General features: G+C 40.9%; 1 protein-coding gene across 1 annotated transcript in view; it reads right to left on the bottom strand.

Moving 5' to 3' along the window:
* FBXL13 (F-box and leucine rich repeat protein 13) overlaps window positions 1–26228 on the bottom strand; it is a 267401-nt gene that overhangs the window by 239503 nt on the left and 1670 nt on the right. Inside the window, exons 2-6 of the mRNA XM_089685639.1 lie at window positions 19971–20074; window positions 17226–17319; window positions 15612–15679; window positions 8086–8240; window positions 1230–1339 (exon numbers count right to left, since the gene is read on the bottom strand). Of these exons, the coding sequence (XP_089541765.1) occupies window positions 1230–1339; window positions 8086–8240; window positions 15612–15679; window positions 17226–17319; window positions 19971–20074 (531 nt within the window). The remainder of the gene's footprint in view (window positions 1–1229; window positions 1340–8085; window positions 8241–15611; window positions 15680–17225; window positions 17320–19970; window positions 20075–26228) is intronic.

Here is a 26228-nt window from a genome sequence, read left to right as displayed (position 1 = left end):
GGACCCTGCATTCACTTTACCTGGTCTCCCACAGTACACAGAACATGGAAATGTAATTATTTTAGTAAATATAAACTGCTAAATACCTTTTCTCATCAGCAGTTAGAGAAGTTTTGTGACTTCAGCAGAGCACTGGTTAAAGCTTGTAGGAGGAGTTTTTTTTCTGCTCCAGTAGGATGCAAAACCCCTGACCCTCTGTCTGGACAGTGCTGATTGGCCCTGTGCTAATCACATGCACTCTCCCAAGAAAGAAAAAAACTTTTTGGCAATACACACTAAAGTGAGCATGTGCAGAAGGGCTACAGGTTCAGTCTGTCTTATCAGGTGGACATTTGAATGAGAGGAGGCGCAGAGAAGAAAGGATCAAACAGCCTTTTTACACAATGCAGAGGATTAACTCCTTAGGTTCCACAATGAGTATAACAAGCATGCTTTACTGCATATACAGACTGATTTTACTGTTGTGGGTTTAGTAACATTTTAAAAGTATGCTTATGTTAGCTTTCAACTGAACTGTCAAGCCATCAAATGGATGGTATCATAACTGATCACATGTGCAGCACCATGGCGACTGCAGGACAAACAGAGACTAAAACGGCAGCTTCATCGGCTATAAAGGATTGGAGGGTTTAGTTTCACTTTAATATTGTAGAATCCAGTGTTCAGTTTACAAGCCATTTTATCATTATACATTCATATGATATTCACATATTCTGTAGCACATTACATACAATATTGGACTGTTCCCATCACTGCCTCATAGAGTTTTCTATTGTCCAAATCACAATCTTTCACTCATCCTATGCTCACTTGAAAAAAAAAAATATTGGGAAGGTGGGAAGATATGGCAGCACCAGAAGAAATTTCTGGAAGATTCTGAAGGACATGGCAAAGCTCTTTAAAATTTATACTGCAAAGGGAAAAAATCTCTAACTACATTACCCTGCCTTGTACCTTCATATGAGCGTTGTTCATTTTCGGTCTTCAATTACTATGACATTAGTTGTGCTTCATTTAATGATATTGTACAGCAATAAAAAAGGCCACTCTGGCCTTACCAAAGAAAGCTTTGTTGATGGAAAAGTTTTAGCCATGTTTACATTTTCAAGTAACAGTAAAAACATGTGGTGTATTTTTAGATGTCAGATAAGAATTACAAGTCCACTATTTCACGTCTCTAAATTAATTTCAGACGCTTTCAACATTACAAGGGCTTGGCTTACACATACCTCAAAGTACTCCCTCTTCTTTTTCGAGTCCTGAGTTTCAGCGTTCCAGGCTTTCAAGATCTTTTTCAGGAAGGATTCGTCAAACGCTCTCTGGATCCTGGCGGCAGCCTCTAGGGGAATTGGTTAGAATAATCTTTTAAATTTACATTTGCTTACAGGTTTTCTATATTTAGTAATTCAACATTTTATAAAATACATTCCCTTTAAAACGTTTGTAACAAATTAAATGACTGAGAAACTATATATGCTTTGAGAAACAGTGTGCATTGCTGATGACCTGTGTACACGGTTAAACCTCCATGTAAATAGTACAACTCCTATAAAAGCCATGTGGTTTCTGGCTATTGCTCTTGAATCCTCCCCATTTCCTGTATTCTGATGTTATGTCTGTTCAAGTAAAGCCACACGCTAGCAAAACATTTCCAATCAGCCTGGCTTCATTGCTCTGCATTGAGAAATGGAGACATTTGGGGCCACTGGGTCAACACAACAGAAAGTGCAGCATGCATTTTTTCCAAAGTGTAACTGTAGGAAGATAGAAAATATTGCCTTTCACTCGTTACAGATTAATAAAACATGCTGACACGTGACATTAAACAATATCCTTATTCTCCAAAAACAATCCATACACATCTAGTACTTAAAGCGAAGCTCCACCCAAAAGGGGAAGTTCTGCTTTAATGCTTTGACCCCCGCTCTCCATTAAGGATTGGCACCTTTGGGGAGCGGGTACCCGAATTTGACAGGTACCCGCTCTCACTTCCGCTGCAATCGCCTAGGCTAGCCTTTCTCAACCAGTGTGCCTTGAGGTTTCTTTAGGGATGTCTTGGCAAAATGTCTAAAAATTATCCAAAACTTGTATACAAGCCTGATTTTTAGTTACACAAAGTCACACGTTTTCATTGTGCACCATTTCGACCTTCTAGTCGGTGGCGTCCTGACAACCAATGACATCTTCAGTTGATAAGGAGGATGTCAGCTGCCTGCACAGCATCCTAGTTTGACCCTCCCCTGCCCCCCTCCATCAGTGCTGGGGTAACATTAGCTCAGTAATGGAGAAAAACTGAGGGAGAAGAGAAACACTGGAATACTACTCAGTACCAGTGTGCAAAAGTGTATTGTCTTTGGAAGAATAAATCACCTCTAATGTTGGGTGTCCTTCATGTGTGGGTGTTGCTGTGTTATATAAAACTATTAGAAAAGGTTTTCACATTTTACAATGGGGTGCCTCAAGACTGTCCATAATTATAAGGGTGCCTCGGGACTGTCCATAATTTTAAAGGGTGTCTTGACTGCAAAAAGGTTGAGAAACACTGGCCTAGGTGATCGGAAGCGGGAGTTGTCCAACCTCCCTCCCTGTAGTCTTCTGAGACACGTGACAGGCCCCAGAAGACTACGGGGCCATTCACAAAGTGCAGCGCTTCTCACGTAGTGGGCACGCGGCTGTGAAGCTGCAAGCTGTCACAGATGGGTGCCCACACTAAAGATGCCAGCCCGGGGGAGAGAAGACAGCTGGTAAAACCAGCGGTGGTGAGGACACTGCTGGACTGAGTGAGAAGTAAGTGTCTGTGTTTTAAAAACTTTTTTTTTACAGCTGGAACTCCGCTTTAACCCCTTGGCCGTGGTACCTGCTGACTTTTTAAGGAGTTTTATGTGCAAGAAGGCAGGGTTTGTGATCATGTGATCACCATGACTGGCTGTCACAGCAATCACATGATCAGAAAGCTCCCAATCGCAAGTAGCAATTGGAAGCTTTCCATCAGTCTCTGTTAGCTGTGCCAAGAGTGTGCACGATGCATGCTCTCAGCACAGTTCTGTTTTTGTTTGGGTATGCATATATGTGACCTCTCGGCGTTAAGGCCCATCCGCATAAATATGTGCAGACAACGAGAAGGAGTTAATGTCCCATTCATTTTTTTTTTATTGAATGGTTTTTTACTGTGTTTTTCTGCCTCCTTGTAACGTCCTCAGTTAGCTCCCAAACCTCTTCTGTTCCCCCTCTCTTCTATTTGTTTGGATAGAGCAGTGCATGTTACTGTGTGCACTGCTCTATGCACACTACAAACCCCATAGTCACGTGTCCATCTCGAAAGCATGAAAGGGAGGATGGCTATGTTCTTACATACAATGGGACCATGGAAAACAAACATAGCCACCCTCTAAACTGGAAGCTGGATCACAGCAGGAAAAAAAAAAGAATTGGGAGATTTGCAGGAGGCTGGGAACAATAGAAGTACTCTTTAAGTTAAAGTATTTGTAAACCCAACATTTCATATTCCTGATATGTACCTGCTGTACCATGTATTTGTAAGAAAAAGTATCCTGTTCCCTTTCTATTGCTTCCTTTGTGTGAAATCCCTGGTGTTTCTACCAGTCCTTCTGATTTCCTATTAAAAACTTACCACACTAGGCATGAGAGCACAGTGTGGTTAGTGTTCTGAAAAACTGTGTGAAAACCATAGCAACCAGATTTCATATTTTTCTACTATTGCATTTACCGCACAGATAATGCACTTTTTATAAATAATCCCCAACAATTTATCTTATACCAGAAAAACTGTCAGTATTACCAACCCTTAAATACTAATACAACATCTGTCAATTTACTTCTGTGCATTGCTTGCATTTAATCAGTAACAGAACCTATGTAAGGCTTCTTTCAGTATTTTAGGGATTAAAAAGGGAATGAAAACTGTGAATTATGCTGAGGGTGGACTTCTTATTTGTGTAAGATTTTGGATCTAGCTTAGACCTGACCTTCCATTTTTCAGTGCCTTGACAGTAGATAGAGTCACAAAGACAGGCCTTGGGAAACTGCAGAACAATTACCTACATAATAATAACACAGCAAGTCTGTTCTGTTTCCTTCAACAAAGGAGGAAATATGATAAGAGAAAGTGTTGTGTTTCTGCAAAGCAGACTACACTGGATATAGGAATGGATTGCAATCTACGGAATATATAGTCCAGTGCTGCCACCTGTTGATTTCCTATCAAGTCACAAAATACTGTATCTGCGTTCAGTGATTTTTTACCAAATTCTAAGGGTGCCTAGCATTCTCCATTTTTTTACTTTTTGATCCTCTCTGAAAACATCAATATATTTTTTTCTTATCATGTTATTATGTTTGACAAACTTTAATTCAAATATTGTGAACTAAAAATTTTGCCATGGTCTTCCAAAAACTTGGAAAGATCCAAAAACATCCTATTCACATTGTCTGGGGCTGTAAGTACAAGATTCACTTCAAGAAAGTTAATTTGTGGATTGATCATACACTATATTGCCAAAAGTATTGGGACACCTGCCTTTACACACACATGAACTGTAATGGCATCCCAGTCTTAGTCCGTAGGGATCAATATTGAGTTGTCCCACCCTTTGTAGCTATAACAGCTTTAACTCTTCTGGGAACGCTGTCCACAAGGTTTTGGAGTGTGTTTATGGGAATGTTTGACCATTTTTCCAGAAACGCATTTGTGAGGTCAGGCACTGATGTCGGACGAGAAGGCCTGGCTTGCAGTCTCTGCTCTAATTCATCCCAAAGGTGTTCTGCCAGGATGAGGTCAGGACTCTGCAGGCCAGTCAAGTTCCTCCACCCCAATCACACTCATCCATGTCTTTCTGGACCTTGCTTTGTGCAGTCATGTTAGAACAGGAAGGGGCCATTCCCAAACTGTTCCCACACTGTTGGGAGCATGAAATTGTCCAAAATATCTTGGTATGCTGAGGCCTTAAAAGTACCCTTCACTGGAACTAAAGGGCCAAGCCCAACCCCTGAAGAACAACCCCACCCCATAATTCCTCCTCCACCAAACTTTACACTTGGCACAATGCAGTCAGGCAAGTACCCTTCTCCTGGCAACTGCCAAACCCAGCATGTCCATCTGATTGCCAGACACAGAAGTGTGTTTTGTCACTCCAGAGAACATGTGTCCACTGCTCTAGAGTCCAGTGGCAGCATGCTTTACACCACTGCATCCAACGCTTTGCATTGCACTTGGTGATGTAAGGCTTGGATGCAGCTGCTCGGCCATGGAAACCCATTCCATGAAGCTCTCTACACACTGTTCTTGTGCTAATCTGAAGGCCACATGAAGTTTGGAGGTCTTTAGCTATCGATTGTGCACACAGTTGTCGACTTCTGCACACTGTGCGCTTCAGCATGCGCTGACCCCACTCTGTCATTTTACATTGCCTACCACTTCGTGGCTGAGTTGCTGTTGTTCCCAGTTGCTTCCACTTTGTTATAACACCACTAACAGTTGAATGTGGAATATTTAGTAGGAAGGAAACTTAACAGATGGACTTATTGCACAGGTGACAACCTATCATGACCCCATGCTTGAATTCACTGAGCTCCTGAGAGCGACCCATTCTTTCACAAATGTTTGTAGAAGCAGTCTGCATGCCTAGGTACTTGATTTTATACACCTGTGGCCATGGAGGTGATTGGAACACCTGACTCTAATGATTTGGAGGGGTGTCCCAATTATTTCACAAATGTTTGTAGAAACAGTCTGCATGCCTAGGTGCTTGATTTTATACACCTGTGGCCATGGAGGTGATTGGAACACCTGAAAGGCTTCTTCACAACAGAGCTGTGAATATGTTAAAAAGGCTCCCTAAAGAAGTAGTCCTGGCCAGCTCAATAGATGATTTAAAAAAATGGTGAATGCAATTCTAAATGCACAAAATATAACTGGATACTAACATTGATAAGTAATAACACCAGGGGTAGCTGATCCAGGGAATATCCGATTGCCTTTTGGGGGATTAGGGAGGAATGTTTTTCCCCCAATTGGCCAAATTGGATCATGCTTTATTGGGGTTTCCATCTTCTGGACCAACTCTGGGTATAGTGTATTGTGTATATAGAGTTTTTGTATTTGTTTGTGCTTTGTTTTTATTGGTTGAACTAGATGGACTTCTGTCTTTTTTCAGTCTATGAAACTGTGTGACTATAAAATATTAGTAAGCATTTCTGTTGATGAGCTTTGAGCTTGTGTCAATGACATTAGTTTGACATCAATCTGCGATGCTTCTGAGATCATTTTAAAATTCCTTGACAGGTTGTGTTTGACCTGCAGTTGACCTCCTTCTGATCAGCTAAGAGCAGGTTTAGAACTTCTTTAGATTTGTACGGGACTGTATAAACTGTTGGAAGCAAACAAAAAGCCTGTCAACAGGGACCCTAAGGCCTTATCCTCACATCCTCAAAGTGTGCCATTATATTTTAACAGCAGGGCTCCTCTACTGTCAGAATACACAGATCTGTGGCCACAGCCCACTGACTGCAGCCACTGATCGAGAAGAATTTTACAAGCCCTTTCAACAGAAGACAATCACTGGATCAACTGCTGTAGAGCAGGAGTGACTTCTCATGGATCAAAACTTTGTTCCCTGCAGAGCCAGACGAATTTCTCTGATACCAAAAGGAATACATTGTTATATTTGTTAAGCAAGATTCACATTGTTAAGAATGGACTGTTGGAACAGCCATACAGAGGACCCCGAAAATCTAGCAGGCTATCATCATAAAGTCATGTTTCTCACAAATCTGTTAACCAGACAACTCAGATCATTAGAAAGAGGGTAATGAAATGATATAATTGCTGCTATTCACTGATTATGTAATCAGCACAGTGGCTAAATGGTTAGCACTTCTGCCTGGCAGTACTAGGGTTGTTGGTTCGAATACCAACCAAGGCACCACCTGCCTGGAGTTTGCATGTTCTCCCTGTGCCTGCGTGGATTTCCTCCGAGTACTCCGGTTTCCTCCCACACTCCAAAGACATGCTGGTAGGTGAATTGGATCCTGTCTAAATTGGCCCTAGTATGTGTATGTATGAATGTGGGTTAGGGACCTTAGATTGTACACCCCTTGAAGGTTAGGGACTGATGTGAATGTACAATATATATGTAAAGCGCTGCGTAAATTGATGGCGCTATATAAGTACCTGAAATAAATAAATGTAATAAAACACAAACACACACACCAGATCAACAAACACCTTATAAAGCAGTCACTGTATGCAGCACACAATAAAGGAAAACTCACTCAAAGCCCTGTTCATGTCTATGTTGGTAATTTTGGAAAAACTACTTTTGTAAATCCCTGTACCTCCAACAGGAATAATAAAGTGGATGAATTACCAAATATGAGTATTAAGGTGTGTAGCCACTCCTTTGCCACTGATCCTGTATGAGCCTTCTCAGGTCCTCCAAAGTGTATAAACTTACATTATTGGTAAAGTAAATGTATTTATCCCCCTAGTCTCTCCTGAGGCCCATAACTCATTATCTTCATGACTCAAGACTTGTTTCCTCTTGGTGGCAAGCACCACTCCCACCACTGAACAGTCAAGTGCTGCAGCCTTAGTGGTCAATAGAGGTTCTGATAGCTGAAAAGGGGTAGGCTTAGTGGCAAGAGGGGGTCAGGCTAAATCTTGACTTACAGAGAATTTAAGCACCTGTATTTAGCCTGCTTGAAAGATCCAGTGTCCCCTCCAACCATAAAGGAACTGATATGAAAAAGCAAAGGCCATTGTGCTTTACCATGTTCATTTATGCACTTTGAATGACCCAACAAGCTCCCTTTTGTGCGAGACTGTATAGCCAACCAATTCCTTTAGTATCAGCCCTCCAAGCTTCACAAATTGAGAAAGTTGTTAAAAGTGTATGTTAGAGATCTAAACAGCTCTTTAACTGAGACAGAATTATAAACTATGGAAGAGCAATTTGATTATATTGGTGTTTTAAATTAAAAGGATATGCATGCGTATGTATGTATACCTTTAATTAAACAATGATCTATGAAATAGATAAGACATCTTTATGGCATTTCAGAACATACCTATATGCTGGCTGCTGCGAAATTTCACCCACTTCTCCCATCTGTGTATTATGGTTTTCAGCACAGTTTTTGCATGGTGAGTCTCAGCACTTTGAAGCTTGGCCTGTATGTCCAGCTTTCTGGTCTTCCTTGCTGCACAGTACTCCATCCAAGCACTGCATATGTTAGAAGGAATTAATGTTTTATTAGCCTTTCACTGAAGCCTACAATACATGTAATGAAATCCATGTAATACAATCTGAAAAGACGTAGTAACAATGTAAACAGAAATAATGAGTCTCTGAAAGAATTGTTATCATTCCATATTTCAAGAAACTCTAATATAAGCTTGTGGTTATAGTCATGACAATAATATAAAAATACTAAAGCCTAATCTCAGGAAAAGCTTTGTTTTCTGTTATGTATAGAGTTATGGATGGTGAAAACCTCTGTCAAGAATAGATTTAAAAAAGGTCTGCATTCCTGTTTTTTCAGATTTTAATGTTGTCTGCTTCCCCATAGAGGAGACTTCTTTTTGTCTTCCTGTTCTGATTTTAAAGAGAAGTCTCTTTTATGCAGACCGACAAAGGAAAAAAAGGATCTAAAAGGGGTACTAAACCTTCTTCGGTCTCTATCAATATACAACAAACACAAAATGGTTATATGGTCTTATTCACACAGGTGTTGAAACCTGTAGTCTGTGAATGTGCTTATGCAGCTGAAGCCTATAGGTGCATGCAGGCGCCCATTCAAGCCACTCGTCCTTTCACAGGTACTAATTCATAGGCTTGAATGGGCTGCCTGCACAAAGCATCTGATGGTTCAAGCCCCATAAACAAATGGCCCATTCACTGATTATGGGCCTCAGCACTTATGTGAATGAAGCTTATACTGTGTTAACCCTCTTTATTAGTGTATGTTCAAAGGGATACAGTTGCTGAGGAAAAGAGGTGTTCAGTAATGTAATACTATGTTCTAATTAGTGTGTTGAGATTCAGAATCCAATAATTTCTTTTTTTTTATATATATATTCCATAGAGAATGTACGCACCAAAATGGGCTGAAGGGTTAAATCCAAACACCTCGTTGATCATAACCGGCATTGCCATTAATGTAGGAAGCAAAGTAACTATAGGGGAGATTTACTAAGACTGGATCGTGCAAAATCTGGTGCAGTTCCACATAGAAACGAATCAACCTCCAGGTTTTACTGTAAAAGCTTAGTTGAACAAGCTGAAGTTAGAAGCTGATTAGCTACCATGCACAGCTGCACCAGATTCTGAGTGCCCCAATTTTAGTAAATCTCCCCCTATCTTTGTTTCTCCCTATTAATTTTTAATTTTCTTCCTGTTTGTTTGTTTGCCCTCCAAACCTCAAACTTGTGTCTTCTTTATGAGCATATGTATCCTTACTTTATTTTTATTTTATGTCTTTGTGCAGATTTGTATGTATAAAAACAGTTACAATGCATACAATAAAAACAACCTACACTATATTGCCAAAAGTATTGGGACACCCCTCCAAATCACTGGATTCAGGTGTTCCAATCACCTCCATGGCCACAGGTGTATAAAATCAAGCACCTAGGCATGCAGACTGCTTCTACAAACATTTGTGAAAGAATGGGTGGCTCTTCAGGAGCTCAGTGAATTCAAGTGTGGTACCGTGATATCTTGCCACCTGTGTAATAAGTCCATCTGTGAAATTTCCTTGCTACTAAATATTCCACGGTCAACTGTTAGTAGTATTATAACAAAGTGGAAGCAACTGGGAACAACAGCAACACAGTCACGAAGTGGTAGGCCACGTAAAATGCCAGAGCAAGCTCAGTGCATACTGAAGTGCACAGTGTGCAGAATTCACCAACTGTCTACAGAGTCAATAGCTAAAAACAGTGTGGCCTTCAGATTATAACAACAGTGCATAGCGAGCTTCATGGAATGAGCTTCCATGGCTGAGCAGCTGCATCCAAGCCTTACATCACCAAGTGCAATGCAAAGCGTTGTATGCACAGTGGTGTAAAGCATGCTGCCAATGGACTCTAGAGCAGTGAAGACATGTTTTCTTTAGTGACGAATCATGCCTCTCTGTCTGGCAATCCAATGGATGTGTCTGGGTTTGGCAATTGCCAGGAGAACGGTACTTGCCTGACTGCATTGTGCCAAGTGTAAAGTTTGGTGGAGAGGGGATTATGGGGTGGGGTTAATTTTCAGGGGTTGGGCTTGGCCCCTTAGTTCCAGTGAAGGGAACTCTTAAGGCATCAGCATACCAAGGCATTTTGGACAATTTCATGCTCCCAACTTTGTGGGAACAGTTTGGGGATGGCCCCTTCTTGTTCCAACATGACTGCACACCAGTGCACAAACAAGGTCCATAAAGACATGGATGAGTGAGTTTGGGGTGGAGGAATTTGACTGGCCTGTACTTGACTGGCCTCAATCCGCTAGAATACCTTTGGGATGAATTATAGCAGAGACTGCGAGCCAGGCCTTCTCGTCCGACATCAGTGCCTGACCTCACAAATGCACTTCTGGAAGAATGGTCAAACATTCCCTAAGCCTTGTGGACAGCCTTCCCAGGACAGGGGAAGCTGTTATAGCTGCAAAGGGTGGGCCAACTCATTATTGATCCCTACAGACTAAGACTTGGATGCCAGTAAAGTTCATCTGCATATAAAGGCAGCAATCCCAATACTTTTAGCACTATAGTGTATATACAACGGGCGTTCAAGTCAAACTGGGACTTTTAATTTTACAGGTATAACAAAACGATGCTAGAGTTGCATTACTACACACAGTATTAAGTGGTAAGTGTGTCGTATTACTGATAGGTAGCACACATGTTGCAGGACAGTCCAGAGACTGTTAATCAAAATGGCAGACAACAGTGTTGGTGTGTGCATGGAACAATGTGTATTGATAAAGTTTCTTGTGAAAGAAGGCATAAAACCTGTAGATATCGACAAAGGACTTCAAGCACAGTACGGTGATGAGACGCTCAGCCTCAGTAAGAGATTTGAATGGTGTAAACATTTCAAAGATGGCCGCACGTCCGTCAGTGACAATCCCGGCCATGGTGGTTCCCAGCCCACAACAGTCATTCCTGTGAACATTCAGTGCGTGGAAGGCCTGATCCTGGATAATCGATACATATCCTGTCATGAAATTGCACAAGAGACAAATCTTTCTGTGGTCAGCATTTCAGCACTGATGACGAAGTGAAGCAGCCTGTCCCAGGATGGTTCAGGCGTACTGACAAATCTTTCACTGCCAAAGCTTTCCAGGCATTAGTTAAATGCTGGGATAAGTGTATAAATGTAGCAGGTGAGTATGTCAAAAAATGAATGAAGTTTCCACTCCTTCAAATTTGTTCTTTTATTATAAAAACTCAAAATTCCCTGATTGACTTGAATTCCCCTTGTAAAAAATTTACAATAAACACTACGAAAATAGTTGCACTAAGAATGTCCTTTCATTTCTCAGGAAAAACGCCATCAATTAGCCAAAATAAGACATATGTTACATAAATGTGTAAAAAGTTGGATGATAAAATGGGGATACTAATAATTATATTTTAATTTTTCCACCATTGATGCTTTAAGGTAACTCTAAGTTGACCAGACTACTGAATACATAGCAGGTCTCATGGAAAGGCCATGTATACAGGAAAAAAAAGTATGGCTTACAAACGAGGGGTGTAAGGTTGCACAAAAATTTCTATACAGTATATAGTAGATGCAGATAAGTTATGGATGTTTATAAGGTCTGTGAGAAATATATACAGTGGGGCAAAAAAGTATTTAGTCAGCCACCAATTGTGCAAGTTCTCCCACTTAAAAAGATGAGAGAGGCCTGTAATTGGCATCATAGGTAGACCTCAACTATGAGAGACAAAATTAGAAAAAAAAATCCAGCCAATCACATTGGCTGATTTGGAAATAATTTATTTGCAAATTATGGTGTAAAAAGTATTTGGTCACCTACAAAGAAGCAAGATTTCTGGCTCTCACAGACCTGTACCTTCTTCTTTAAGAGGCTCCTCTGTCCTGCACTCATTACCTGTATCAATGGCACCTGTTTGAACTTGTTATCAGTATAAAAGACACCTGTCCACAACCTCAAACAGTCACACTCCAAACTCCACTATGGTGAAGACCAAAGAGCTGTCGAAGGACACCAGAAACACAATTGTAGACCTGCACCAGGCTGGTAAGACTGAATCTGCAAGCAGCTTGGTGTGAACAAATCAACTGTGGGAGCAAGAATTAGAAAATGGAAGACATACAAGACCACTGATAATCTCCCTCGATCTGGAACTCCACGCAAGATCTCACCCCGTGGGGTCAAAATGATCACAAGAACGGTGAGCAAAAATCCCAGGACCACACGGGGGTACCTAGTGAATGACCTGCAGAAAGCTGGGACCAACGTAACAAAGGCTACCATCAGTAACACACTACGCCGCCAGGGACTCAGATCCTGCAGTGCCAGAGGTGTCCCCCTGCTTAAGCCAGTACATGTCCGGTTTGCTAGAGAGCATTTGGATGATCCAGAAGAGGATTGGGAGAATGTCATATGGTCAAATGAAACCAAAATAGAACTGTTTGGTAGAAACACAACTCCTCGTGTTTGGAGGAGAGAGAATACTGAGTTGCATGCAAAGAACACCATACCTACTGTGAAGCATGGGGGTGGCAACATCATGCTTTGGGGCTGTCTTCCAACATGACAATGATCCCAAACATACCGCCCGGGCAAGGAAGGAGTGGCTTCGTAAGAAGCATTTCAAGGTCCTGGAGTGGCCTAGCCAGTCTCCAGATCTCAACCCCATAGAAAACCTTTAGAGGGAGTTGAAAGTCCATGTTGCCCAGCGACAGCCCCAAAACATCACTGCTGTAGAGGAGATCTGCATGGAGGAATGGGCCAACATACCAGCAACAGTGTGTGCAAACCTTGTGAAGAGTTACAGGAAACGTTTGACCTCTGTCATTGCCAACAAAGGATATATAACAAAGTATTGAGATGAACTTTTGATATTGACCAAATACTTATTTTCCACCATAATTTGCAAATAAATTCTTTCCAAATCAGCCAATGTGATTGTCTGGATTTTTTTTCTAATTTTGTCTCTCATAGTTGAGGTCTACCTATGATGCCAATTACAGGCCTCTCTCGTCTTTTTAAGTGGGAGAACTTGCACAATTGCTGGCTGACTAAATACTTTTTTGCCCCACTGTATGTGAGGCACAATTATAAATATAAATTATATTATAGTTTAAATTATTTTAAATGAATTATAAATATAAATCCTTGGTATATTACCCAGCTACTTAGAGCATGATACCACTCTAGTGTTGCACCTATCAGCATAAGTATGTGTTAATTCAATATTCATCACCATTACTAAAGTGTTACTTATGAAGGCCTACAAAATGGCTGGCAGTTTAATGTTGTAAAGGTGGTATGTCCATTCAAATTTGGGGAAGCTGTATAAGCAGAAATAAGTTGAGAACTTAGCCCCACTGCATACAATACACATATGCCTGGTTGCAACTGTCAACACTTCTGCTTGGAACCTATGAGCAAAAGTCACAAGGCAGAGGGTATATTGGAAAGGCTTTGTATGGCAGTACACATGTACAGCATTCAATGGAAAGCTGTCATAGCTGTAAAAAAAGATGATGACTCTTCCTGCTATTCCCAAGAAATGAACAAAGAACTTGGATATGTGATAGGTACGGGAATGTGGTACTTGAGAATTGTGACTGAGGAGAACTTTAAAGTGGTTGTAAACCCTAGATATGAACTCTGAATAAAGCATATCCCTCTAGTGTGTGTGACTCAATTAAGAGCAATTAAAGTGTTACTAAACCCACAACAGTAAAATCAGTCTGTATATGCAGTAAAGCATGCTTGTTATACTCACTGTGGAACCTAAGGGGTTAATTCTCTGCATTGTGTAAAAAGGCCATTTGTTCCTGATTGCTCTGTTCCTCCCCTTGTTTAAGCAACCACCTCTTATCTCCTGATAAGACACACTGAACCATAGGCATTTTGCACAAGCACAGTTTGGTAGGTATTGCTAGAGAGGTTTTTTTGCATATGATCAGCACAGGGCCAATCAGCACTGGTCAGGCAGAGGTCTGGGGTTTTGTATCCTCATAAAGCAGAAAGAAAACTCCTCCTACAAGCTTTAGCTAGTGCTTGGCTGAACACTGATAGAAGCCACAAGACTGCTCTAACTTCTGATGAGAAACGGTATTTAGCAGTTTATATTTACTAAAATAGTTGCATTTCCATGTTCTGTGTACTGTGGGAGATCAGATATAGTGAATGCAGGGAACTGGGTTTAGTAATACTTTAAATGTAATTTCTGTTGCTGCCTAGTTTCTCTGCTATCAGCATTAATCACTACTGACAGGTTTTCCTGACACCAAGAGAAAAATGGTAACAGGGGAGGAACCTCCAGCTGATTGATAGCCTCAGCTCTGTTTCTGTGAGTGTGGAAGGGGTTGTGTCCCTTCCCTCCAATCAGCTCTCAGAGCTCTCCTCACTGAGCTCTGCAGTGTGTAATTGTGGCTCTCTGGCCCCTTTTTCTGAACTTTCAGACAAGCTTTATTAATTCAGCACTTGGAATTGATGCAGAGAAGAGAAGACAGGTACAACTAATGTAGGAGGATTTGTTTCATTTCTGGTGTATCACCTGAGGTCAGTCACTTTGTGGGTATAGGTAAGGTTTTACAACCACTTTAAAGTGGAACTAAACCCACCTATCTGTTTCAGCCAAGGAGGCTGCCATTTTAGCCTCTATTTGATTTGCGACTGCCATGGTGGTGCACATGTGATCAGTTATGGTGGTTAGACACATGCTGCACATGTGATCAGCCATTTGGTGGTTAGACAGTAGTTGACATCACAAGCAAATGTGACAGTTAGCATTCCCAGCATGCTGGTAATGTAACGGTTTGTTTTTTTACAGTGATTCTGCTTTAAGATGGGGTAGGTTTTACATAACAAGGAGAAATGGGGGGGGGGGGTCCAGCCCACTTAGTGGACTTGGGGGATATTTTGTACAGTTAGGAAGAATGGCAGCCTTGGAGAGGGGTTGATGCACTTAAACAGGAGAGAGAATCTGTATGAAGGGATTTTCCTGCATACTATGGGTTCTTTTCTACCCTAGAAACAATCTTGCGTAATCTTGTGTATATTTTGGGCAGCTCTTTCTGCACTCTGCTTCAAGAACACGTTCTAAATACATAAAGCAAAGGAATGATAACATCCTGTAACACCAAGTAGAAGAGGCTCCATGAACTGTGATGGTGGCCCTAAACGGAAATCTCTTTTTTTTTCCAACTCTCTATATACAAAATAAAAATGAAATACCAAACATCTCAACCTAGCAGTGCATAAATCTGAAATGTTTCCATATCACTAAACAAAAGCTTGACAGGTTTAAAGAACCTTGATACATCTGCCAAATGACCTTAATGCTAAAAACATTTTTACTTATACATGTAAATCTACTTTGTCAGGGAGTAAAATACTCACTCAAAGTATAACCTCTGCAACTTGTTGATGTAAAAGGAGTACGCTTTTTTAAATAGTTCTGGTGACACCTGAATGGAAAAAGAAAGCTGCATCAAAGGAATGTTAAGTAATCGGAAAATCCTTTGGTTTACTTCCAGGATGTGAAGATAGCGACACAAAGCTTGACAAGTCCTCTCCTCAAATAGCCTAATGTGCTTTATTTACTTCAATAATAAAGAATGGGTGAATTAACTAACATTATAAGAACTGAAAAAAGAAGCCATATACACAGGACTGTGTGAATGAAGCTCACTCAGATGAAATATCCCCATCCGTCCTTGTATAAACATGCACAGGCTCGCTTATATCCTGTGAGTGTGTATGAATAACAGTGCCGTGCTCATCTTTGAAGTAACTCTGGTAAACAAAAAGGAATCAGATCAAGGTCTTCAAACCACAGATTATTTTTTTTCTTCTGATGGTGAATTACTGTGGTATTCTGTAAAACCCAGCTGTGCATGCTTTAAAACTAGCCCACATGTGAAATGCTTTAATCAATTTGTTGGGTCCTCAGGTTATCCAATATGCCATTCATTTTGTTTATTTTCAGCCACACAATGAAAGCTGATGTTTAAGCTGATAAATATAAGTGGAAAGAATTACAGGGTTACATGATGAATGATAAAAAAAAAAGATCTGACATAGGATTGCACTGCTACATATCATTTACAAATGGTGAAATTGATTCTGGAATGGAAAGGTTATCATTTATTAGAATGAAGCTTACTTTAGTCATTAGGATCAATTTACAAAGCTAGCGAGCTAGAATAGGGATAATTATTTTCAAACAGTGGCAGTTATTTCCAGTTAGGCCCAAAACAATTTTTGAACGACAATCAATTGGCTAAAATTAAGATACTTACACTTGTGTTACCCTATTGTGATTTGAGTCTATTGTCTTCTATCATTTAAAGCGGACCTTCACCCTAGCTGTGAATATGTCCTCACCTGCCTCCTCCCCCCCATCCTACCTTAGCAATGGGCAGTTTTTTTTTTAAGGACTTTATTTGATTCTACTTTTGTCACTGCCCCCAGTAGGTGCACAGATGTAACACAAGGTTCAGATCCCGAGTAGCACATGCACCGTGGTATCCAGTATTTGTGCACATGTGGTTTTTTCCACACATGCGCAAAGGAAAACTGGAAACCTTCCATGTCTTTGTGCCTGTGCAAATGTGCTGAGGGGCTTTGCCAGAATCCAAATGGTGGCACCCGAGGGAATGGGTGGTTGGGGGGGAATCGGCCAATTAACAAGGAGGACAGAAGTTCCACTTTAAGATACAAAAGAAAACATCTGTTTAGCTGGTTGCCATGAACAGCATTTTTTTGTTTTGTAAATTAGCCTAGATAATCTGTACAGCTCATTTTTGTGGATTATAAGTAATTATTATAATTAAAAGCAAACTATTAAGGTATGACACTACAAATTAATGTAATGAGTAAACCATTTGAAGTAACTCAAACAAGTTGCTTTATTGAGCAAGGCTACATAATTATTCTTATCTTCCACAGTAAACATAAAAAGCACTATTATTAGATTTACATAATTGAAAAAGATGTACAGAAAGTAATTACCAACTGATCTTCATCTTGTCCAAACAAGTATTCTAGATAGCTTCCTGTCATTGCCTTTATCTTTGGTTTTCTTGTTTCATCAATGTATGCATCCCTATTAAAAACGTAGAGCTGAAATAGCAGGAAATAGTAGGATAGATGGCTTTTCATCATCTTACATGCCTTATCTTAGGAGAAATACATACATTTGATATGATACTACATTGCCAAAAATAATACGATAGTACCATTTGGGGTTCCATCAAAGTGTAGGGCTGCAGCCACTCAACTGGATCAGATTTTTCATTTGCAACTGTGGTGGCTGATCAAACTGATAGCTCCAATGGTGCACCTGCTGTGCTCTGACCGCTGCTGTCACCCCTAGATGTGTTGGAATCTTGAGTGTCAGGAGGTAATAGGTCCTAGTGTCCTCAGGAGTGAGGTCATAATATGACTTTTGTGGGTCTCCTGAGAAGAAAAGAACAAATAGGCCATCTTCAGGCCACCCTCCTTTTTATTTTATTCTCTCAAACTTTAGCCGTTTTTGTGACAAATGTCAGGCTCTGGCAGCTGCCTGTTTGCCAGGGGGGCCACCACCTGCTGCACAAGGACACATTCATGACACATCCCTTTTGGCCAGTATACCTTTTCACTGCCATAGATATAAGGGTTACATTGGAAGGCTAGCTCAGTAACCTCTATGTCAACTGCATTTTCTAAGCCTGTTAGCTCACTGTTGTTTCTGTGACCATGAACTTATACGTGGATGGTGCCCGAGACTTTCCTTTTTTTGGGAATGAATACTACCAATGGCTATCAAGTCTACAAAGTGTGAAAAGGTGGTGGCTGCTGCTTCTTGCACCTACAGTAGCCCTGTAGATGTGATCTGACAGCTGAATGGCTGATGTCATTGACAAGGCTACTACAAGAGTCCCTACCTATGCTTCCACTGTGCATAAATAAGCCTGCTGCATTGAATATACTGTATTTATACAGGAGCCACAGGTAGGTACACTTATTGATGTGATCAGCAGCCATTCAGCTGCTAGACCACATCCACAAAATTAGTTGCAATAGAAATGAAAGAGAGCTGCACATCTACAGATCTAGCTGTTCCCAATAAGATCAGGTTATCTTCCCCAAATAGATCAGGGCTATTCTTACTCCGATCTACCAGCTATTGCCATTTTCTGACCCTGCCACCTATCCAAAATACTGCTCTGATCTCTGCCACCTCTCTCAATGCATGCTCCAATTTGGCCACCTCTCCTCCTTGCCTGCTTCCATCCCTGTCACTTCTTTTTTAGCAACAGTTGCTCTTTATAAAAGTTTTCTTTCCTAATTCATTAAGTCTAATAACAAAAATAAACACAAAAAAATTGAATGTAATAAATACATGAGTTAAAAGGAATTATCCCCTATCTCCATTGTTGTGCACCAAAAAGCACATGCATTGAGGTGCAGTTGCAAGGTGCATTGGTGTGCCATTACAAATTAGTGGAACTAAGGATTATCCATTTCCACAAAGTACACTAAAAGCCAGCCTTAAGCTTTTTTGCTCAAAGTGAAGCTTTGTTTACACAGTCAAGAAAGCTGCCATCTTAACCTATCTTTGATTGGCAGTTGCCATGGCAAGTAAGAAGACAAAAACAGAAAAAGTACTTCTAGATGTAGTATCAAAAAAACATTTATTGAAAAAGAGGGGGCTGACAATTAGCCACTCACATGGTGTAGGAGGATAACAGGCACATCTAAAAGTACTGCAGAATCCTTGCTGGCTGAGGAGGACATTGTGAGCTGTCCTGGGTGACTGTTCTTTTCTCTTTGGTGTTCTGTGTAAAAACAGAACTGTGATTGGTCACAGCCGATCAGCAGGTGACAGCCAAAATCATTAGCTGCCACCTGCTCACAAACTTGTGCTGTTGTCCAAGCATACAGTACAGATTAGCAGGGGGTGTGCGCACATGGACCCAAAAACCTGGAAGTTCACAACGACGTATGGGTACATTGTGGTGCATGGCTGTGTCGCCCGCTAGCAGTAAATGCCCACGGGCAGCAAATGGTTAAGCTGTTTATGCCATTCTTGAGATAAGACAGGCATAATTTATTGTTTAGTGCATTTCCTATAGAAAGGTGAAGGGGATACGTTCAAGCTGGTGCTCTTTGTGGGTGATTTATTTGGACACATATTAAGTATCATTTAAGGTTGTTTATGAAGAACTATTCCTATATTTGGACAAGAAAGAAGAATTTCTCATTAGCTAAGCATCTGGACACTTTGTTATAATCTCACATTTAGTAATTGATTAGGTGGCAGTATACATTGTTTCCTTTTGTTGACAATTTCTGGTTGAGTTACACTCCAGTCACATCAAACCTTACTCTGAAATCGTGTGACTTACAGTGAAGTCGCATGATTTCAAATACCAGTGACATGCCGATTTCAGGTGCAATTCACAAGACATCTGATACAGATGTCTATGCAAATCTAACCAAAATTAGTGCATGTACTACTTTAGAAATCAGCCAACGGAACGGAACCGATATAAGACTGCTCTAATTGCGGACAATAGGCTGCGATTTGGCATGTGATTTGCAAGTTGCATGGCATGCAAATCGCATGCCAATATGCATCCAGTGTGACCAGGGTCTGATAGAAGGATAATTTGCATGATATATTGTACTTTACAGTGCTGTGCATGTTGTGAACTTCATATTTATGATCTTCCTCATCATGACTATATTAAATGTAGACACATATAATACCATAGAGGAGCTTGATGACCCTTTTCCATGATTTCCTTAATCTTCAGTTCCAAAAACTGGAGAGGATTTTCAGGGCACATAATGCACAATCCACAGAGTAATGCCTGGAAACCAAACATAAAACCATAATGATAACCGAGGTGCAACAGTAATGATAGATCTACCCAAAACTGCAGTTTGGCTTATTTTATTTGCTAGACAGTAATACTCGGGTTGGCCAAACATTTCTGTAGTGCTATGCAGGAGGGAAGAAGGAGATACCCTACCGAACACTCACCTCCATCTGTTCTTATTGTGTCCCCCAAAATCACCTGAGTGTCAGCATATAGTATGGTACTTGCAGAATCCCTACCAGGACATCCAGAACCCTTACTCTTAGGAAGGTTGCTGTCAGAACCTCCAATGGTGCCTGCAGAAACCTTACCAGTACATCCAGAACCCTTACACTTAGGAAGGTTGCTGTCAGAACTTCCAATGGTGCCTGCAGAAACCTTACCAGTACATCCAGAACCCTTACACTTAGGAAGGTTGCTGTCAGAACTTCCAATTGTGCCTGCAGAAACCTTACCAGTACATCCAGAACCCTTACACTTAGGAAGGTTGCTGTCAGAACTTCCAATTGTGCCTGCAGAAACCTTACCAGTACATCCAGAACCCTTACTCTTAGGAAGGTTGCTGTCAGAACCTCCAATGGTGCCTGCAGAAACCTTACCAGTACATCCAGAATCCTTACACTTAGGAAGGTTGCTGTCAGAACTTCCAATGGTGCCTGCAGAAACCTTACCAGTACATCCAGAACCCTTACTCTTAGGAAGGTTGCTGTCAGAACCTCCAATGGTGCCTGCAGAAACCTTACCAGTACATCCAGAACCCTTACACTTAGGAAGGTTGCTGTCAGAACTTCCAATGGTGCCTGCAGAAACCTTACCAGTACATCCAGAACCCTTACACTTAGGAAGGTTGCTGTCAGAACTTCCAATGGTGCCTGCAGAAACCTTACCAGTACATCCAGAACCCTTACTCTTAGGAAGGTTGCTGTCAGAACCTCCAATGGTGCTTGCAGAATCCTTAATAGGACTTCCAAAGGTACTTGCAAATTTCCTGCCAGAACTTCCAGTGATGCACACATAATCCTTGCCAGGACTTACAGCAATTCTGAAAATACCCTCAGCATGTCCTCTGACCAAAAGGTTAGCCCTCGATCCCCTCATGTTTTGCATTGTATTGGTATTGTTCTGTCACATGTTCTGTCCCCCTTTGTAATGTACAGCGTTGAGCGAACTATTGGCGCTTTATAAATACTGTATAATAATAATATAATAATTTAAGCTCCAACCCTGGAAGTGGCTGGTGCTGTCTTCTTGCCAGCAAAAGTGCTATACTAAACTACCAGTTGCCTGTTTTGTTGCTGACCCGGATTGACCTGACCGCTTTTGCTTTCTGTCTGCCCACAACCTAAACTTGAACCTTACCACTCTCTTGCCTGCTGCCTACCCTTGACCCTTTTCTGGATCTGACTGCTCTTTTGCCTGTTTTGTTTACAGTCTTCACACTGTAGTTGTTCTGTTCCAGCAACCCCTTTTGGTGGGGCAATGCCGAGGGCTAGGACATGGTAACAGCTTGCAGCAAAATAAACTGGGTCCACTAGGTTTGCACCCCATCTTCACCATCAGGAGCTCTGGTGAAGACCAGCTGTCACTTGGACTCTGCGTCTGCCAACTGTAACCTGTATCACAAAGCAACTAGGCTGGGAGAATGCCATTTGATGTCTATGGGATGTTTTAGGGCTTATTTAAATAGCTTTAGTTTTTTTTTTAATCTGACCTGCTTTTGTGAAGCTGCTTGGAGCAGTGTTCTTTTAGGTTTATTGAACATTTGCTTTGCTCCATGTTTTGGATTAGGCAACAAGACTATTATGGAAATTGCTGACAGAATCAGCCTCCTCTCCACCTAAACACATACTGCTTCTCAATTAAGGGATTTTTAAAAGCTTTTGTGGCGACTGTGAGCACATTATAACCAGAAGAATGCAATTGAAGTTGAAATAGATTTGTGACAATTTTTGTGTGTATCTGCAATCTTGTACAATTTTAAAAAGATCAGAGACACATTTTCAATTGTAATTGAAATCTATTTTCACATAAAACATAGGCACAGTTAAAGTGTAACTAAACCCACAACAGTAAAATCAGTCTGTATATGCCATAAAGCATGCTTGTTATACTCACTGTGGAACCTAAGGGGTTAATCCTTTGCATTGGGTAAAAAGGCTGTTTGTTCCTGACTTCTCTGATCCTCCCCTTCTTCTAGTTACCTCCTGATGAGACATATAGTGTGCAGACAATGCACTTGCTCAGTTTGGTGTGCGTTGCTAGAGAGCTTTTTTTTTTTCTTGGGACAGTGCATGTGATCAGCACAGGGCCAATCAGCACTGTCCAGACAGAGGTCAAAATCTCTACGTCTTCCTACAGCAGAATGTAAACTCCTCCTGAAAGCTTTAACCAGAGCTCTGCTGGAAACTGATAGAAGTCACAAGACTGCTCCAACTACTGATGAGAAAAGGTATTTAGCAGTATATATTTACTAAAATAATTGCACTTCCATGTTCTGTGTAGAGTGTGAAACTAGATATAGTGAATGCAGGGTTCTGGGTTTAGTAATACTTTAAGTGTAATTTCTGCCTGTTGCCTAGTTCATCTGGGTTTATAGGCTGTAATCATAATGTAAATCTCCCATACCTACAGTATTTCACTGCTCATGTTTTGTGCACATGCAACAATATTAACACGATTGTATCATGTAGGTGAAATATTTTAGTCTAGGATGTAGAAACTAGCCCTGGATGATGGCTGACCAAAGATGTGCCAGTTTTCTGTCAGGAAAGAAAAATGAAGGTTTTCTCAGAGGGAGCCCTAACATTTAACAATAAAACATAAAATTATAAAGAGCTTCAATAAGGTAAATTAAGGACAACTCACTCTATTACCTTAGGTTCACACAAGTGTTTTCAGCAGCATTTTGTGTTTTGCAGAAATGCAGCACAGTTCATTTAACATGATTTCCTGTGGGACATGTTCACATCTCCACATTTTTACCCAGTGCGTTTTTTATAATGCAAAAAGTTGCGATTTTGGTTCTATAGACTTCAATGGCAATGTTGCAGAAAAGCATGTAGTGCATTTTTATGTGCTTAGCTTTCTAAATCTGCCTAGCAACAAGAAAAAATGTAAAAAAACTGAAAAAAAACCCCCAAAAGCGCGTCAAAAACGCAGGTGAAAAAACGCAATGCAGAAACGGCTCAAACGCAACCTGCATAGATGTGAACCTAGCCTTAGTGTGGTCCATGTAGCTCAAACAATATTACCTCATAAATAGAAGACCTTGGCAGAGATACCCCAGTCCAGTAAAATGCTGCCCAAAATAGGACACACATGGCTTTAAGAAAAATACAATGTACAAAGTAGCTTTTTTCACCATACAAATTAAAAATTGATGATAATAATAATAATAATAACTATACCAGTACCCCTCTACACACCATTAAAAAAGACTTTATGGCATGAACTATGTCTAGACGACAGCGTGACCATTTGTGGAGATACAAACTAATGGGCTCAGTGTACTATGAACCACCAGGTTCCTAGGTAAATGATGCCTCTTGATGCAGAAGCCAACCCTATTTCAAGTAATTACCATGGCTTGCATCAAAAAATTAAATTACAGTGCTTTGTAAAGTCAGCTATAACCATGTAAACCGTGGAGTAACTCAAATAAAAAAGTTGTCCCACTGGTTATAGGCTAAGACAGATATGAACATAGATGGATGCCCCTTTAGAGAGAAATGGAATTTCCACTTGTGCCGATAAACTGTAGAGAAAATTATAAGACAAGGATCTTCAGTTCCATACAAAACCTCTAAACCGGCATTTCTCCACCCTTTTACCCTTGATAAAGCATTGAAATAATGACCAGGTATTGTGGAACCTCTGACAAGAAATGACTACCTACAGCTCATGGTACATTAGTGCAATCAAGAAGCTAAAGAAAGTTTTGATCAAAACTATGGTGGCATATCTAGTATATTTGACATTCAGAGCATATCATTTAGTTTACAATTCCCTATAGAATTATTTTTATCAGTCTTGAAATTAAAAACAACTTCAGAAAAGAAAGTCACAGTTAAAATTGTGGTGTTCTCTTAGTGGTTAGTGCAAAATTGCCCCATTGCATTTGTTGTCAGTGTAGGTGAGAGATCGATCCACTATTGCTCACTGCTCAAGGAACTCCTAGCATCCTTAGGAGGGTTGCCAGGGTTCCACGGAACCAAGGTTGAGAAATGCTGCCTAAACTATAGCGCTTAACCATTAGTCCTCATGCACACTGGATGTTTTTACAGCTGCTGTTTTTGGCTTTTGCCGTTTTTTTCTACAGCTAGTAAACCCCCCAGCATGTCATCCTATGTGTCCATGCACACGTAGACTGTAATCAATGTTTTTTGGCAGGGATGTTTTTTGACTGGAAAAAAAAACCCAAACTAGTGGGTTTCTAGAGGAGTTTTTTAGCTGTAAAAACACTCTAACGCTGAAAAACATGGCAAAATGCGGTAAAACGCCACAAACCAGTGTTTTTGGACTTTTTTTGACCAAAAAAAAGTTTGGTCAAGAATTAATGGCACCCGCCCGTGGGTCCACATTTCTCTGTGAGGGTGGTGTGGCTGCACGGATTTTCGTGCAGATCCGCAGTGGCACCACCCGCACAGATATGAACCTAGCCTTAACACTCATAGACTAAACCACCTGAATTTAATACCCCTAATCTGCATTCTCTTAAACGAAAGCTACTTTCCCATCGTGAGATAACTTGTGCAAGGCTGCATTCACACTTGAGCGTTTTGTAGCTTGAAGCTCAAAACTCCAAAAAAAGCTCAAATTTAATAAAAAAATCAATTGTTCTCTATGGTGCCTGTTCACGTGATCAGGTATGAACAGCCACCATAGAGAACAATTCATTTTTGAAGTTTGAGTTTTTTTGGAACTTCAAGCTACAAAACGCTCAAGTGTGAATGCAACCGTATTTTCACTGAACTTCTCCCTTTCTCTGTTGTTACCTCTTTTACACAATAATGTTGGAAGTCAGGGCTAGATGTAACCTGTCTGATCCTGAGGGTGTAGCAAAAAAACAAAAAAAGCCAGGGGGGCATACTGTCAACTGGTGCATGGGAGCTCCAGTCAGTGCCGGATTTAGAACTTGGGGGCCCAGGGCACTTCAACTTCAGGGGTCTGTCAAAATAGAGATTAAATTATATGACAAGTGGCATCATCATCAAGTGTTTAGCAAAATCATAGGCAAAAAAAAGTTACAAGCGGCATTTACCCTAGGTTCACATCTATGTGTGTTAGAAACGTTTGGAAAATCATGTGATTTTCTGACGTGCAGAAAAAAGCGCTGCATTTTGAAAAACATTGGCACCCCCATGCATCGTTATATCGCACGGTGCTAGTTTAGTGTGGTGTGTTTCTGGACGAGTCAGGGACTTTCTTGCACAAAGGGCTGCCCATTGAAATGAATGGGCTGCCCTACAGGCAAAGCATGGGAACATATGTAAAGTACACATGTGCACCTGCAAATATAGTAGTGTGAACTGAGTTTTAATAGAAAGTATATGTATAATAACACACGTACACATACGTCTATAAGTGAATATAAACATTCAGACCTTTTTTCTTAATAACAAACATGCCATACATAACTATTGTAATGGTTTTGCACAGAGCAGTACTGGTCCTCCTCTTCTTGGGTCCCCTGCCGGCGCTTTTGGCTCATCCCCACCACCAAGTAACCACCACAGAAAGTAGTTTGCTATGGTTGAGCTGGATATGTGTGTCCATAGACAAACAGAACGGGGTACCACCCCACCCCTCACTGGCTGTGGTCGACAGCAGCAGGAGCCAATGGCTCGCCCTGCTGTTTCTAAGCCAATGAGGAAGGAGAGAGCTGAGAGAGCCTCTGCTCCTGTGCACATTACTGGATCGAGATCAGGCTCAAGTAAATATAAGGGGGGAGGGTTAGGGGAGCTGCATACTGAAGGTCTTTAAGTTGTTATTGGGTACATTACAATAATAAAGTATGTCCACTGCACAGTCTTTAAAGGATAAGTTCTCCTTTGGGAACATTTGACATGTTTCAACTGATTTTACGGTGGAACATTTAACATGTTCCCACTTCTGAAGCCGGCGCCCGATCTGCTGCATCTAGTGA

Source organism: Staurois parvus, unplaced genomic scaffold, assembly GCF_062004578.1.
Source record: "Staurois parvus isolate SC_StPar_1 unplaced genomic scaffold, SC_StPar_1.0 ptg000019l, whole genome shotgun sequence".
Taxonomy (NCBI): Eukaryota; Metazoa; Chordata; class Amphibia; order Anura; family Ranidae; genus Staurois; species Staurois parvus.
This window is presented reverse-complemented; position numbering and strand designations above follow the sequence as displayed.